At 44.1% G+C, this 17,571-nt stretch overlaps 1 protein-coding gene across 1 annotated transcript in view; it reads right to left on the bottom strand.

Moving 5' to 3' along the window:
• The window catches only part of LOC139376414 (vesicle-fusing ATPase), a 56,813-nt gene that overhangs the window by 8,541 nt on the left and 30,701 nt on the right, over window positions 1-17,571 (bottom strand). The window contains exons 9-17 of the mRNA XM_071118982.1: window positions 14,404-14,603; window positions 5,672-5,837; window positions 4,653-4,727; window positions 4,201-4,388; window positions 3,267-3,362; window positions 2,792-2,948; window positions 1,582-1,715; window positions 1,408-1,474; window positions 641-720 (exon numbers count right to left, since the gene is read on the bottom strand). Coding sequence (XP_070975083.1) covers window positions 641-720; window positions 1,408-1,474; window positions 1,582-1,715; window positions 2,792-2,948; window positions 3,267-3,362; window positions 4,201-4,388; window positions 4,653-4,727; window positions 5,672-5,837; window positions 14,404-14,603 — 1,163 coding nt within the window. The remainder of the gene's footprint in view (window positions 1-640; window positions 721-1,407; window positions 1,475-1,581; window positions 1,716-2,791; window positions 2,949-3,266; window positions 3,363-4,200; window positions 4,389-4,652; window positions 4,728-5,671; window positions 5,838-14,403; window positions 14,604-17,571) is intronic.

The raw sequence follows: 17,571 nt of genomic DNA, 5'->3' as shown, positions 1-17,571 counted from the left end.
ACACAGGCGGCGGTGCTGCCAGGTCCCCCCGGCTCTCTCACAGAGCCCATTCTCTTCCGTTGTCTTTCCCCCCCCCACCTCGAGAGACAGGCCTCCCCTAGCCCGGGCTCCCCGCTGGGCCTGGAGCTTTACAACCCTGGAGAAACAGCCCCGGCTCCCATTCACACCAAGCATAACAGCCTGCCCAGACCAATACATTATCACAAACACATCTATACTGCCATATACTCCCTTACATACACACATCCAGGAGAAACAGCTCAGCTCCCCATTCACACCCAGCACAAAACAACAGCCTGACCAAAACACTCTCATACACATGAAACACATTCACAGCTAAACGTAGCCTAGACTTGGGCCCTACCGCCTAAAATGCCATAGAGGCCTGGCGGCTATATTTAGGAGACAAAGCTCACATGAACACGCACAGTGGTAAAGCTATATATACGATCACACAGCTAGGAAACACTTTTTGATTCACTCCGCATGGAAACGACTGAGGCCATAGGCATGATCTGCTGCCATCTTTCTGCCACTGCCAAAATAACAACCGGAGCATGAGCACAGAAAATGTCAAACGCTAAAGAGTAACCAACACACGCACGCATTCAAGAAGAGCCGCAGCCCACAGAGCACTCACCTTGGGAGGGGGTTTCTTGAGGAGGACCAGCAGAGCTTGAAGGACCAGGTTCGAGAAACGAGGGCCAATCGGGACATAGTCTGAGAACAAGGACACTCATAAACGCTCCCATATTTCTTTTAGGCTGCGTATGTATGTAATAATGTATTATACATCATTATCAGTACGCTTAAATATATTTTTCAGCATATAATGCCAAATAACTAACTTGACTTTATAGATCTTTATTTGGCCACCTTCAATGTAGGCGTTCTAACCTACAATAACCCCTTGTATTGAAGCTCTAGCTATTTCATTTATAATTGTATTACATTTTCAATGATAGACCATTTTAAATGAGCAGCACCAACCGTATACACTTTCAAGCTACACACAGCTCTCGACACCTGCCACAGTATTGTAGATACATAAACGTAGATATAGCACTTTTTAGCTGGTCAAGGCAGGGTTATCAGAAGGAGAATGGTGTTTTTAGCTGGTCATGGCAGGGTTATCAGAAGGAGAATGGTGTTTTTAGCTGGTCAAGGCAGGGTTATCAGAAGGAGAATGGTGTTTTTAGCTGGTCAAGGCAGGGTTAACAGAAGGAGAATGGTGTTTTTAGCTGGTCAAGGCAGGGTTAACAGAAGGAGAATGGTGTTTTTAGCTGGTCATGGCAGGGTTATCAGAAGGAGAATGCTGTTTTAGCTTTGTTCTCTGTTAAAACCCTGAACTTAAAAGGAGACTTAAAAAATAAGAATGGTGTTACCACAATGCAAGCAGAACCTTACCCAGCAAGCGCTCAATGTCATCTACCACTACACAGCTCAGCTGGGACTTATAGGCATCTTCAAATATCTGGAACAAAGAGGGTTAAGGGTGGTGAAGACACAGGTACTGACACAGTGAGTGTGTGTGTGTGTGTGTGTGTGTGTGTGTGTGTGTGTGTGTATCCCTTTCCTCACCTTCTTGATGGCCTGGCACTTAGCGATCTCAGAGTGGCCAATCATCTTGTCTGGAGAGCAGATCTTTATAAAGGGGAACTGGGATTCCTCTGAGATCTTAGCTGCCAGAGCCGTCTTTCCACTGTTGGGGGGACCTAGATGAGAGAGCATAACATTTAAAAACCCATACTCCCTATACCCGACGTGAGTAAGACCTTTAAACGGGTCAACATTCACAAGGCCGCAGTGTCAGACAGATTACTAGGAGGTGTACTCCGAGCATGCGCTGACCAACTGGCAAGTGTCTTCACTGACAAAAAGTTCTACAGCTGCACCATCGAGAGCATCACTGCCTGGTATGGCAACTGCTCGGCCTCCGACCGCGAGGCACTACAGAGGGTAATGCGGATGGCCCAGTACATCACTGGGGCCAAGCTTCCTGCCATCTAGGAACTCTATACCAGGCGGTGTCAGAGGAAGGCCCTAAAAATTGTCCAAGACTTCAGCCACCCTAGTCATAGACTGTTCTCTCTGCTACCGCGCGGCAAGCGGTACCGGAGGGCCAAGTCTAGGTCCAAAAGGCTTCTCAACAGCTAATCAATTGGCTACCCAGACTATTTGCATTGGCCCCCCCTCTTTTACGCTTCTGCTACTTATTATCTGCTGCTTATTATCTATGCATAGTCACTTTAAATCTACCTACATGTACATTACCTCAACTAACCACATCAACTCTGAACCGGTACCCCCTGTATATAGCCTCGCTATTGATATTTTACTGCTGCTCTTCAATTATTTGTTACTTTAAAAAAAAAAACATTTTTTTACTTCTCACTTATTTTTTCTTAAAACTGCATTGTTGGTTAAGGGCTTGTAAGTAAGCATTTCACTGTATGGTTGTATTCGGCGCATGTGACAAATAAAATGTGATGGTATTTTATTTGTACCAAAGGAAATTAAAATAGTATAAGTTGTTTGTGTCCTTGCTCATCTTTTTGTGTGTATTGCACTTAACCCCAGCATTTTCTTACTAGCACGGACTTCGCTGATATCTGCTTTGTTGAGGTACGTTTCACTTAATTGCGTGGGAAATGTGCTCTACAAATGAAATAACATTAATATGACTTGTGGTGGACGTAACTAGCTACCTTAAAACGAACTCAGGATAAGAGCATCTGCTAACTGACTAAAATATACACATTTTAGTGTATTTGAGTGTGTGTGCCTTTACCTTCCAGTAGCACAGACACCAGTGGTGTGCGGTCGCTGTTCTTGGTCTGCTGCACCAGCAGCTCCCCGTCATCCAGCACGGCTGTCACCGGGTCGCCCCACTTAATGATGCCGTTCATGATGTAGCTGGCATAGTCCTCGGAGTTGGTACCAAATGCCTGGCCAGGGGGGCGAGAGAGAGAGAGGGACATAGGTGGACGGAAAGAGAGAGCGTCAGACCCATTAAATCATTGCCTTAAAAAGGGTCCCTTATTAAAATCGCTTCTTAGAAACATCTCAAAATGCTATCCAAGATTTATTGGCCAATTTCCTGCATATAGTAGAAAATGAACATTGCCATCTACTCGATGCGATGGCAGAATTGTTGAAAGTCTACCCAAATGTTGGAAAGAGGACTCTTGGATGTAGGCAAATGGTAAAGAGAGAGCAGGATGGAGAATGATAAAGAGATGGCGGGAGGAAGGGGATCTACTCACAGGTTTGATGTCGTTGTCCAGCGAGGCCAGGAAGTCGTCTCTGTGGACCTGCAGATTCTCAGCCTTCTCTAGGTCCACCTCCACCGTGGCACTGGCCTGCAGGGGGACAGAGGACAAGGGGGACATGTCATTAGGACGATCCAATACAGACGGTTAATAGATGTTCAACTAACTATCAACAAACTGTTCAACTAACTAGCCACTAACTTCATCCCTGATCCTAGAAGATTTATGGCACTGTGATGTCGAGGAGTGTCGACAAAATGACCCCAAATAAGTTAACGTTGTTCCAGCAAACCACTCACAGTATAGTACCAAGCTTTATTTTGACCTGTAATGATGCTGACGTGATGGTTTGGACTTCTAGGTGTCACTGATCTAGCTTGGTCAAGTGAAAAGTTTACAACATTCCACCTCCCCGGTCGACTCAATCAACTGAAACACTGTTGTTTAGCCCACTGTGAAGTGGGTACCGTTAGTGTGAAATCGTTTGTCTGTGGAAGCCAGGCTTAGAGAGTCCAGGAGTGTGTCTGCCCTAAGTGCTTTATCAGGTGAGGAGAGTCTGTTTCACTCTCTCTCACACACACACACACAGGTAAAGTCTGTTAAGTGGTCTGCAGCTCGCCACACTCTTGGCATCTTTTGGAGTGCGATAACATGGACAGAGGGCTTACACAGGAGGAATGGCTGGAGCAGTCCCTCCCTCTCTCTGTCCTAGTCACTCGTTCTCTTCCTCCCAGACGAGAGTTGTCAGACATTTCCACTCTGAGGGAGCACGTTGTCTTATGACTAATTGCACAATACCTAAGGGACCTACAGCCCCTTGACACACAACGACTGTTGGTTGTTGAGTTAATGTTGAGGATAAGTCCCCCCCCCCCCCCCGCGCGCCTACATAGACTAATAAAAATGTCCGCCTGTGTGTGATAGTGACCTTGATGTGTCGGTTCATGGCGGTGGACTGGGCAGCTCTGACCAGCCCCTCCAGCTCAGCTCCACTGTAGTTCTTGGTCTCGGCGGCCAGCTCGCTGACGTCCACGTCGCTGCCCAGCAGGTGGAACTGACGCATCTTGGCCGTGTGGATGTTGAGGATCTGGACACGCCCCTTCTCATCAGGCAAACCTGAGGGGAGGAATAGAGAAGGGAAACATCTTCTGTATATCCTGTATGTTAATCTGCTGCTGTCACCATGTCACTACATACTGCACAGGAGACAGAACTGGAAAAGTAGAAATACCTGGGTGTTTGTCATGTAAAGGGTGCAACATCTATGAATAACAATATCCTTCACAGAAGGAAATAAACTACCTAAGACCTGAATATATTAACCTAAAAGAAATTAAGCAAGGCCATTGGTTAGAGTGGATGCTTTGTGGTGTTTCTTACCGATCTCCATTTTGACCTCCAACCTGCCTGGTCTCAACAAGGCCTCGTCTATCAGGTCAGGCCTGTTGGTCATTCCTGAGTGAGGCACAGATGGAGAGATAGAGGTAGAAGAGAGGGAGAACGAGAAAGGCAGCGCCCAAATGATCTTCTCAGACCACAATTTGACCTGTCAGTCAATCAGAAAAGTATGCGTGTGTGTCAATGTTCCCTCAAATATTTTGGGCCGCTGAGCAAATTTTGGGTCTTCTGAGCGAAAACTTGAACGTTGAGAATTTTGTGCAACTTCTGGAGCACGTTTACAGTGCACACTGAGGCTGTACCCTTACAGTTTCAGACGGCAGCATTTGAGCACAATGTAAACCTACCAACAAAACCAAATGGAACAAATCCCAGAACATTTTCACATGGAAGTGGCTTTTGATTTCTATGATGTAGCCTACATATGGTGTTCAATGCAGGCCGACAATGCATGAGACTTTTAAAAATGTTTTTTTTATTTTTTACATGAAGGGCTTGACATTAATTTGGTCTTGGTCTGTAACTTGGTTTGTAACACCATGGGCCAAATAGGTGACTGTAAATTGTATTGTGTAGTATGACACAAGAAACCACTTTAATTATCATTAACTAATTATCATTACCATACAGAGACTTAGACAATGTAGGCTTACCCCTCTGCCTATTGGCATATTCAATCCTGTCTCAAAATACAACACTGCCCCTTTAAAACATAAGCTTTTTACCTGACTGGCTTTTCAAAACCAGCTTGAAATGTAACCTACAAGTTCAGTCCTCTTGAAGGAAGCAGCAACTCCCCATTGCTTGCCTATACGTATCTATAATTTGGCTAATAACGCGCCAACTAGCTAAGAATATCAACAAATGTGCGACTTAGGCTCTGATCTGTAAAGAGCAGTCGCTCGCGGGTGATTGAAAGACCACTCGTGGGCAACCCCCGAGCAAAAATAATTCTACTCCGTTGGCAGTCCTGCAGAAGGTCTGTGTGTGTGTGTGTGTACCTATGACCAAGATATTGTTGAGCTGCTCCACTCCGTCTATCTTGGACAGCAGTTGGTTGACCACTGTGTCGTGGACGCCCGTGCTGCCCGCCATGCTGCCACGCTGCTTACAGATGGCGTCAATCTCGTCAAAGATGATGATGTGCAGCCCACTGTTGGCGCCCAGCTATTGGAGGAGAGATATGGGTGAATGATGGAAGAGGATACCAATGGCCTCACAAAATCAATGCAGCGCTACATAGGGTCAGTATCTACACTGAACGAAAATATAAACGCAACATGTAAAGTGTTGGTCCCATGTTTCATGAGCTAGGCCACAGGCTATTATTGCATGTTTTGATAAATTTAAGCAAAAGGAAATGACGAAGAACATGGGGAGAGAACTCAGAAACACTGATTTTGGAATGAATGATCACTTCCCCACCGAGATCAATGAAAGGAGAAAAAAACTATATCCCATCATGAAGGAAAAGCGTTGCCTGAATCAACAGGTCTCCATGGTGATGGATAAACTTTACATCAATGGGCAATTGTATCAGGACTCTGGAGTAACTCCCTGGCTATTTTAATTTAATGTTCAAATTTGAGTTTGTGTGTTGTAGTGTATAACTTCAAATATAACGAATACATGCTCTATTGATCTTCACTTGATAAGGGTTGCATATAGCTCGGGTTAATGTATGTAACCTTCCTAACAAAATATATGAAGTCTTTAATTGGTCAACATAAATAATATTCATATTTTGGCTTTGACCGAAACACATTTAGATGCATCTGTAAATTATGGGCAAATGAACATTCATGGATATAGTCGACTGAGAAGAGACAGGAATAGGAATGGTGGGGGTGGAGCACTGTACATTCAGAATCATATACCTTTTAAGAGAAGGGATGACCTTCATGTATGTCAAGGCTCAGGTACATCTACCTCACCAGGCACCCATATTGGTAGGATGTGTGTATAGACCTCCTAGCTCTAAGGTGTCCTTATCTGGATAACTTATGTACTGAGTTTGACCAGGCCACAGATGGCAACAGAGATGTATTTATCCTGGGTGATTTTAATATAAATTGGAAGGATCACAATAATTCGAATAGAACAAAATTGATGAGATGTGCAAGAACTGTGGTTTGAAACAAATGGTTAATGATACTACTAGATCATCAATTAAGTTGGGTCATCGTTCAGACACATGCATTGATCTGATTTTCTGTAATATACCATTGCAATGCTTAAAAGCCAGATCAATGCCAGTGGGCTGGACAGACTATAATATTGTGACCATAACCATGAACACCAAGGTTCCAAAGAAACCCCCTAGGATTGTGGTTAAGAGAAATGTTAAAACATTTAATCATGAGCTAATTCAAAATGATTTGGCTGCTGTACCCTGGGAGCTGATTCATCTAGAGGATGATTTAAATCACGCTACAGAATGTTTTATTGATTTGCTCACTGAGGTAATGGACCATCATGCCCCTATAAGAAAGAGTACAGTTGGTGCCCGTCCATCTCCATGGATTGATGGTGAACTGGGTGAGGCTTTTTCTCAAAGAAATATGGCAAAAGTCTTAGCAGCCAAGTCAAAATTAGAAATTGATGAACAGAATTATAGAACATTACGTAATTATGCAGTTAAATTGAATCGAAATAAAGTTTTTACAACAATGCTTTTATTGATTGTAAAAATGATTCTAAGGTATGGAAACAGTTAAGGGCTTACTTGGTACATCTATCTCATGCCCATCTAGTGTGGAGGTTGACGGGAGAATAATAACAAAACCAGTTGATATTGCCAATCATTTTGCAGATTTTTTTTACAAAGAAAATGTATTTACTGAGCAACAATGTAAACATACATTCTTCCAAACAAGCTATTGTCCAATAGATTGATGATCATATTATGAGCAATAAGATCTGCTCTTTTAGTCTGAAAACGGTGTCAGTGGAGGAGGTGTTAAACCTATTGAAGTCATTACCTGATGGTAAATCTACAGGTTATGGTCTTATGGACAATTTTTTGCTTCGCTGTGCTGCTCCCCAGATTACAGTTCCACTGAGATACATATTTAATTGGTCACTGGAAAAGGGGATGCAAAGAACCCATTACTCCTGCCAATAGTTGACCAATTAGTCTACTCCCTACACTCAGTAAGATATTGGAGGGTATTGTGAGTAAACAAATATGGGAGTACCTGGAAAATAATTATCTGATTACAGCCAATCAGCATGCTTATCGCAAAAACCATTCCACAACCACTGCATTGGTTGACATGACTGACCAGTGGCTCAATGCTATGGATAATGGCAGGTTTGTAGGTGTACTATTTTTAGATTTTAGTGCAGCATTTGATTTAGTGGATCATTAAATAATTGACAAAATTAATGCATTATGGTTTTAAGGAGGTAGCATTGAATTGGGTACAGTCATATCTAACTGACAGGAAACAGTCCACCTATATCAATGGTTCATTTTCTTCCCCTCGTGTTAAACTGTGGAATACCGCAGGGCAGCTGCCTTGGGCCACTTCTCTATTTAATATATGCCAACGACCTTCCCTATGCCTTAGCTGAAACTCAAGCTACTATATTTGCAGATGATACTACAATTTATGCAGCAAGACAATCGGTTCAACAAGTACAGCAAGCTTTACAAGGAGATTTTGAGAATATTAGGGAGTGGGTTTGCCAAAAGAAACTTGTTTTAAACACCAAGAAAACCAAAGTTATGTTGGTCTGTTCCACTAGGAAAAGGCCAAAACAGCATGGGATACAATTAAGTATGGGAGGAGTACAAATTGAAGAAGTGGCAGAAACCAAACTATTGGGAGTGCAGCTAGTAAACTGCTTATCATGGTCCTCTCAAATAACTAATCTATGTAAAAAAAAAAATTATGGATTAAAACAGCATGCATAATCAGAAGAGAGCTAAATATTTACAAGGAAAAATGATTCAGCAAATAACACAAGCATTAATTGAGAGTCAGGTGAACTACTGTTCTGTGGTCTGGGGAAATGCATCATCAAGTGAAGTTAGGAGGCTGCAGAATGCACAGAACAAAGCAGCAAGGATTGTTTTAAGGTGGAGATATGGTTCTTCTGTTGCAGTCATGCACAATGTTCTTGGTTGGTCATCAATCGATAAGATAATTGAAAGGAACATGCTTATTTCTATTTCATAATATACAGTGGGGCAAACAAGTATTTAGTCAGCCACCAATTGTGCAAGTTCTCCCACTTAATAAGATGAGAGGCCTGTCATTTTCATCATAGGTACACTTCAACTATGACAGACAAAATGCGAGAAAAAAAAATCCAGAAAATCACATGGTAGGATTTTTAATGAATTTATTTGCAAATTATGGTGGAAAATAAGTATTTGGTCACCTACAAAAAAGCAAGATTTCTGGCTCTCACAGACCTGTAACTTCTTCTTTAAGAGGCTCCTCTGTCCTCCACTCGTTACCTGTATTAATGGCACCTGTTTGAACTTGTTATCAGTATAAAAAAGACACCTGTCCACAACCTCAAACAGTCACACTCCAAACTCCACTATGGCCAAGACCAAAGAGCTGTCAAAGGACACCAGAAACAAAATTGTAGACCTGCACCAGGCTGGGAAGACTGAATCTGCAATAGGTAAGCAGCTTGGTTTAAAGAAATCAATTGTGGGAGCAATTATTAGGAAATGGAAGACATACAAGACCACTGATAATCTCCCTTGATCTGGGGCTCCACGCAAGATCTCACCCCGTGGGGTCAAAATGATCACAAGAACGGTGAGCAAAAATCCCAGAACCACACGGGGGGACCGAGTGAATGACCTGCAGAGAGCTGGGACCAAAGTAACAAAGCCAACCATCAGTCACACACTATGCCGCCAGGGACTCAAATCCTGCAGTGTAAGACGTGTCCCCCTGCTTAAGCCAGTACATGTCTAGGCCCATCTGAAGTTTGCTAGAGAGCATTTGGATGATCCAGAAGAAGATTGGGAGAATGTCATATGGTCAGATGAAACCAAAATAGAACTTTTTGGTAAAAACTCAACTCGTCGTGTTTGGAGGACAAAGAATGCTGAGTTGCATCCAAAGAACACCATACCTACTGTGAAGCATGGGGGTGGAAACATCATGCTTTGGGGCTGTTTTTCTGCAAAGGGACCAGGACGACTGATCCATGTGAAGGAAAGAATGAATGGGGCCAAGTATCGTGAGATTTTGAATGAAAACCTCCTTCCATCAGCAAGGGCATTGAAGATGAAACGTGGCTGGGTCTTTCAGCATAACAATGATCCCAAACACACAGCCCGGGCAACGAAGGAGTGGCTTCGTAAGAAGCATTTCAAGGTCCTGGAGTGGCCTAGCCAGTCTCCAGATCCCAACCCCATAGAAAATCTTTGGAGGGAGTTGAAAGTCCGTGTTACCCAGCAACAGCCCCAAAACATCACTGCTCTAGAGGAGATCTGCATGGAGGAATGGGCCAAAATACCAGCAACAGTGTGTGAAAACCTTGTGAAGACTTACAGAAAACGTTTGTCATTGCCAACAAAGGGTATATAACAAAGTATTGTGATAAACTTTTGTTATTGACCAAATACTTATTTTCCACCATAATTTGCAAATAAATTCATTAAAAATCCTACAATGTGATTTTCTGGATTTCTCTCTCTCATTTTGTCTGTCATAATTGAAGTGTATCTATGATGAAAATTACAGGCCTCTCATCTTTTTAAGTGGGAGAACTTGCACAATTGGTGGCTGACTAAATACGTTTTTTGCCCCACTGTACATCATTTAAAACGGCCAAGTTCTATTCACAATGGTATTCAGTTGGTAAGAGACGGACATTCCGTAAATACTAGGAATAGATTGTCCACCATCTATGCGTTGTCCAGACAAAAAAGAGAAATAGGCAAAAGAACATTTCGATTTAGAGCAATAAAGAAATGGAATAAATTAACTGAGCGAACCAGAAACCTTTCAATATATACATTTAAACATGATTTTAAAACGATTTAAATATAATACATAGAAATGTTGTGGGACTATAGTAGATGAAGAATCAATATTTTTTTGATTGAGTATTTATTGGGTCATTAGGTTAGTGCATTATGTATGTTTGTAATAGTGTGTTATATGTGGAAATGCGTTCATATTATAATTTTTTTGTATTTTAATGTTTAAGGACTCTTGGAAGATTAGTCCAAATGGGGACTAAAAGAGAACCAAATCAAATCAAATGAGCTGAAATAAAAGATCCCTGACATTTTCCATATGCACAAAAAGCGCATTTCTCTCAAATGTTGTGCACACATTTGTTTACATTCCTGTTAGAACATTTATCCGTTGCCAAGACAATCCACCTGAAAGGTGTGGCATGTCAAGAAGCTGATTAAACACCATGATCATTACACAGGTGCAACTTGTGCAGTTTTGTCACAGATGTCTCAAGTTGAGGGAGCATGCAATTTGCATGCTGACTGCAGGAATGTCCACCAGAGCTGTTGCCATAAAATAGAATGTTAATTTCTCTACCATAAGCCCTTTGAATGTCGTTTTAGAGAATTTGGCAGTACACCCAACCAGCGTCACAACCGGAGACCACGTGTAACCACGCCAGCCCAGGACCTCCACATCCGGCTTCTTCACCTGCCGGATCATCCGAGACCATCCACCTGGACAGTTGAAACTGTTGGCCTGCACAACCAAAGAATTTCTGAACAAACTGTCAGAAGCCATTTCAGGGAAGTTCATCACCAGGGTCTTGACCTGACTGCAGTTCGGCGTCATAACCAACTTCAGTGGGCAAATGGTTTCAACTGTACCGGGCAGATGATGTCGTGTGGGTGAGCGGTGTTCTGATGTCAACGTTGTCAACAATGCCCCAAGGTGATAGTGGGGTTATGGTATGGGCAGGCATAAGCTACGGTCAAACAAACACAATTGCATTTTATTTGATGGTAATATTTGATGGTAATTTCAATGCACAGAGATAGCGTGACGGGATCCTGAGACCCCATGTCGGATCTGTACACAATCCCTGGAAGCTGAAAATGTCCCAGTTCTTCCATGGCCTACATACTCACCAGACATGTCACCCATTGAGCGTGTTCCAACGAACAACGTGTTCCAACCAATATCCAGAAACTTCGCACATCCATTGAAGAGGAGTGGGACAACATTCCACAGTTGACAATCAACAGCCTGATCAACTCGACGCAAAGGAGATGTGACGCACTGCAGGAGCCACATGGTGGTCATACCAGATACTGATCCACGCCCTTACATTATTCTGTATTCTCAGTCATGTGGAATACATATATACTGCTAAAAAAATATAAAGGGAACACTAAAATAACACATCCTAGATCTGAATGAATGAAATATTCGTATTAAATAATTTTTTCTATACATAGTTGAATGTGCAGACAATAAAATCACACACAAATGATCAATGGAAATAAAATGTATCAACCCATGGAGGTCTGGATTTGGAGTCACACTCAAAATTAAAGTGGAAAACCACACTACAGGCTGATCCAACTTTGATGTAATATCCTTAAAACAAGTCAAAATGAGGCTCAGTAGTGTGTGTGGCCTCCACGTGCCTGTATGACCTCCCTACAACGCCTGGGCATGCTCCTGATGAGGTGAAGGATGGTCTCCTGAGGGATCTCCTCCCAGACCTGGACTAAAGCATCCGCCAACTCCTGGACAGTCTGTGGTGCAACGTGGCGTTGGTGGATGGAGCGAGACATGATGTCCCAGATGTGCTCAATTGGATTCAGGTCTGGGGAACGGGCGGGCCAGTCCATAGCATTAATGCCTTCCTCTTGCAGGAACTGCTGATACACTCCAGCCACATGAGGTCTAGCATTGTCTTGCATTAGGAGGAACCCAGGGCCAACCGCACCAGCATATGGTCTCACAAGGGGTCTGAGGATCTCATCTCGGTACCTAATGGCAGTCAGGCTACCTCTGGCGAGCACATGGAGGCCTGTGCGGCCCCCCAAAGAAATGCCACCCCACACCATGACTGACCCACCGCCAAACCGGTCATGCTGGAGGATGTTGCAGGCAGCAGAACGTTCTCCACGGCGTCTCCAGACTGTCACGTGTGCTCAGTGTGAACCTGCTTTCATCTGTTAAGAGCACAGGGCACCAGTGGCGAATTTTCCAATCTTGGTGTTCTCTGGCAAATTCCAAACGTCCTGCACGGTGTTGGGCTGTAAGCACAACCCCCACCTGTGGACGTCGGGCCCTCATACCACCCTCATGGTTTCTGACCGTTTGAGCAGACACATGCACATTGTGGCCTGCTGGAGGTCATTTTGCAGGGCTCTGGCAGTGCTCCTCCTGCTCCTCCTTGCACAAAGGCGGAGGTAGCGGTCCTGCTGCTGGGTTGTTGCCCTCCTACGGCCTCCTCCACGTCTCCTGATGTACTGGCCTGTCTCCTGGTAGCGCCTCCATGCCCTGGACACTACGCTGACAGACACAGCAAACCTTCTTGCCACAGCTCGCATTGATGTGCCATCCTGGATGAGCTGCACTACCTGAGCCACTTGTGTGGGTTGTAGACTCCGTCTCATGCTACCACTAGAGTGAAAGCACCGCCAGCATTCAAAAGTGACCAAAACATCAGCCTGGAAGCATAGGAACTGAGAAGTGGTCTGTGGTCACCACCTGCAGAACCACTCCTTTATTGGGGGTTATTGGGGTCTTGCTAATTGCCTATAATTTCCACCTGTTGTCTATTTATTTGCATAACAGCATGTGAAATTTATTGTCAATCAGTGTTGCTTCCTAAGTGAACAGTTTGATTTCACAGAAGTGTGATTGACTTGGAGTTACATTGTGTTGTTTAAGTGTTCCCTTTATTTTTTGAGCAGTGTATTAGGGCCTAAGGAATTGATTTAAACTGACTGATGTCCTTGTATGAACTGTAAAATATTTGAAATTGTTGCGTTTATATTTTTGTTCAGTGTAGAATGTCAACCCCTCACACCCATGGCTATTCTGGGCTAAATTCTCCTTGGTGTGACCCGAGTGAAAACTAAAAACCTTTCAAAGTCTCTTCATCCTCCCTCTGCTATGGCATGGAGGGAAAGAGTCTGCCCAAACAGAGAAAACGTAAATGAGTGAGTGACCAAAAACTAGAGATAGCGAGAGCAGAGTGGGGGTTTTCCGTCCATCTCTGGCCCTGTCAGTCTCCAGACGTAGCATTTAAAGCAGGTGAGGAGCTGGGCTTATTATGGGCTAGGTGAGAGAGGGAGGGCAAGGGGAGGGTTCAAGATAACCCAGCACCTCATTAGGTGGTGAAGAGTGAGGCCGTCACAGTCACACCGTCATCACTACGGGTGTTCAATATACAACTGCCCCCCCCCCCCGGTATGGAGAAACCCAATGACTTTACCACCGTTATTATTACTAATATGCCTCCTTAAAAAGGGCAAATCAATCTTCTCCAGAAGAAATTTGCTTCTCTGTGTGGATTTGTGTGATGCTTATCTTTGGTTCGTGGCGTAGGCTGCATATTGGCCTCGGTGGAAGGAATCCTTTTAGTCTGACATCTATTTCATTGACTTGTTATCAGGTATGTTGTGCTTGATAACCACAGGAGTAATTGCAATGAAGGTACTGGGTGTATTTACTGGTGTGTGTGTGTGTGTGTGTGTGCATGGCTCTTAGAGTTTTCATGCATGTTACAGAGTATGCATGCGTGTCCCTCTCACCCTCTTTTGCTCGTCCTCTGCGTCGGCGAACAGCTTCCTGATGTTGGCCTCGGACTCTCCCACGTACTTGTTGAGGATCTCGGGGCCGTTGACCACCTTGGGCTCGCGGGCGTTCAGCATCTTCCCAATCTGCCTGGCCATCAGAGTCTTACCGCAGCCAGGAGGCCCAAACAACAGGATGCCCTTCACATGTTTACAACCTGCAGGGGAGGGATGCCGTCAAAAATGTTATAAGATCCAATGGTTTAGGTGCGTCACGATCGTATCAGTTGGTGAAAAAAGCCCTTAGGCCACTGTAGCACTCTACGCTAAGTACACTTCCATGTGCTATATCTACAATGCATTGTATGAGGTGACTTTTGCCTTTACGTCATTGTCTGATCTCATCTCTGATTCATACATAGATACCAGAGTATGAAAATCCCCAAGGTACTCAAACTTCACAGGTTCAATTTGGGAAAATGAGGCGGAAAAACAAGATGAAAAAGCCTAGATTTACTGCAATTACTGCTATGATTCAATACAAGTGGACTCTGAAGTTGTGTTATTGGACCCAACCAATTTGGAGCAGTTTTGGGTCTCGATTGAAAACCAGACTGTGTTGGTCCTGTCGTAGCTTATTGCACCTGTTCAGTGAAATTTGCTCCACACTCATTGAGAGGCCAGAGATAAACGTCAGCCCTCCCATTTAGACCTGCTGAAGGGAAGACAGTTAGGGGTAGTGAGGAGGGGCTGCAGGTAAAGCATTGCAGTATTTGTGTGTTTGTGTGTGTGACCCCTTGCTGTCTGCCCGACCTTTGCGAGAAAGTGGGGAGACATGGAGGGAGTGAGAGGCCACACACACCCCTCATCAACTCTATCAGCACCTGCCCTCCCTGACACTCCCCAATTACACCCTCACCTTTAGACTCTCGTCTATCAGGCCTCGCCATCTCATTAGACCATCCAGCTGTACACAGCCAGGGGCCAACTCCTGCACACCGTAGCACCCAGAAGTCCCACTTAAAGAGATACTTCAAGATTTTGGCCATGGAGCCCTTTATCTACTTCCCCGGAGCCAGATGAACTTGTGGACACCACTTTTATGAAATAACACATATGGAATCATGTAGTAAGCAAAAAATGTTAAATTCTGATTCTTCAAAGTAGCCACCCTTTGCCTTGATGACAGCTTTGCACACTCTTGGCATTCTCTCAACCAGCTTCATGAGGAATGCTTTTCCAACAGTTTTGAAGGAGTTCCTACATATGCTGAGCACTTGTTGGCTGCTTTTCCTTCACTCTGCAGTCCAACTCATCCTAATTGTGGCGGCCAGGTCATCACTCTCTATCTTGGTCAAATAGCCCTTACACAGCCTGGAGGTGTGTTTTTGGGTCATTGTCCAGTTAAAAAACAAATGATCTTCCCAGTAAGCGAAAACCGGATGGGTTGGCGTATCGGTGCAGAATGCTGTAGCCGTGCTGGTTTAAGTGTGCCTTGAATACTAAATAAATATACCATGAAGTCCAAGGAACTGTCCGTAGATCTCCGAGATAGAATTGCGAGGTGGAATATATCTGGGGAAGGGTATAAAACAATTTCTAGAGAGTGTTGAAAGTTTCCAAGAGCACAGCGGTCGCCATCATTGGAAAATGGAACACATTTTCCCAGACCGATCTAAGCAACCGGGCAAGAAGGACCTTGGTCAGGGAGGTGACTAACGACCACTCTGTAGTTCTGTCAGAGTTTCTTGGCTGAGTTGAGAGATCCTGCCAGGACAACGATCTCTACAGCACGTCACCAATCTGGGCTTTATGGGAGAGTGGCCAGACGGAAGCCACTCCTGAGATAAAAAGGCATGTGAAAGACTCCGAACATAAGGAAAAAGATTCTGTGGTCTGATGAGACAAAAATGTAACTCTTTGGCCTTAATGCAAAGTACCATGTTTGGAGAAAACACCGTCCCTACCTTGAAGCGCAGTAGTGGCAGCATCATGCTATGGGGATGCTTTTCAGCAGCAGGGGCTGGGAGACTGGTAAGGATAGAGGGAACAATGAATGGAGCCAAAGACAGGCAAATCCTTTGAGAGAACCTGCTTCAGAGTGCAAACGACCTAAGACTGGGTTGAAGATTTACGTTCCAACAGGACAATGGCCCCAAGCATACATCCAAAGCAATGCTGGAAAGGCTTCAGAAAAAGAATGTGAAAGTCCTTGAGTGGCCCAGCCAAAGCTCAGATTTGAATCCTATTGAAAATCTGTGGAAAGACTTGAAGATTGCTGATCATCGCTACTACCCATATAACTTAACACAGCCTGAAAAAGTCTGCCAGGAATAATGGGAGAAAATCCCCAAAACCAGATGTGCAAAGCTGATAGAGCCATACCCATGGCGACTAAAAGCTGTAAATCGCTGCTTCTACAAAGTATTGACTCAACTGAGATATTTCTGAATTTCATTTAATACATTTGCAAACGTGTCCACTTTGTCATTATGGGGTATTGTGTGTGGATAGGTGAGAAAAATCTATCAATTGATTTTGAATTCAGGCTGTAACAACAAAATGTGGAATAAGTCAAAGGGTGTGACTGCTTTGTTAAGGCTCTGCACCACTAAGTTTCGACATACTAGGGACAAAGACATACAAATGGTATCCATGAGTTCATCTGACTCTGGGGAAGTAGATAAAGGGCCTCGCTGCCAAAATCCCGACGTATCAGCTCCTCTCAAACTGGACGCCATGAGGATAGGACTGGGGCTCTGTGTGTGTGTGTGTATGTGTGTGAGTGTGAGAGAGAGTTTGTGTGTGTTTGCGTGTGTGCAGAAGAGCACCTAACTTGCTTTCACTATGAGCCATAACTTAGCGATGGGAATCAGCATTGTAATCCGAGACATGTCAAACAACTATTTACGAGTGTACGCTTTGGGGGGGGGGGGGGGGGGGGGGTGTCTGTGTCATAACTCACTCACTGACGACTGAGAGCGGCATCCTGAGAGGACACTGCATTGTCTGTCCAATGATGGAAGACCTCTTGGGCCTAACCGTGGGAGTCAGACAACGATTTATTTTTCAATAACTAGTTTCAGTCTAGGGTGCAGTAGTATTGTCAAACAAAGAGAAAAGATTGACACTACTACATTGTCAGTCCAATAATATTATTCCCATTGGGTCCATTTGTTAGAGGCT

This window comes from Oncorhynchus clarkii, chromosome 20, assembly GCF_045791955.1.
Source record: "Oncorhynchus clarkii lewisi isolate Uvic-CL-2024 chromosome 20, UVic_Ocla_1.0, whole genome shotgun sequence".
In the NCBI taxonomy this organism is placed as follows: domain Eukaryota; kingdom Metazoa; phylum Chordata; class Actinopteri; order Salmoniformes; family Salmonidae; genus Oncorhynchus; species Oncorhynchus clarkii.
The sequence above is the reverse complement of the archived record's forward strand: the minus strand, read 5'-3'. Positions and strand labels throughout refer to the sequence as shown.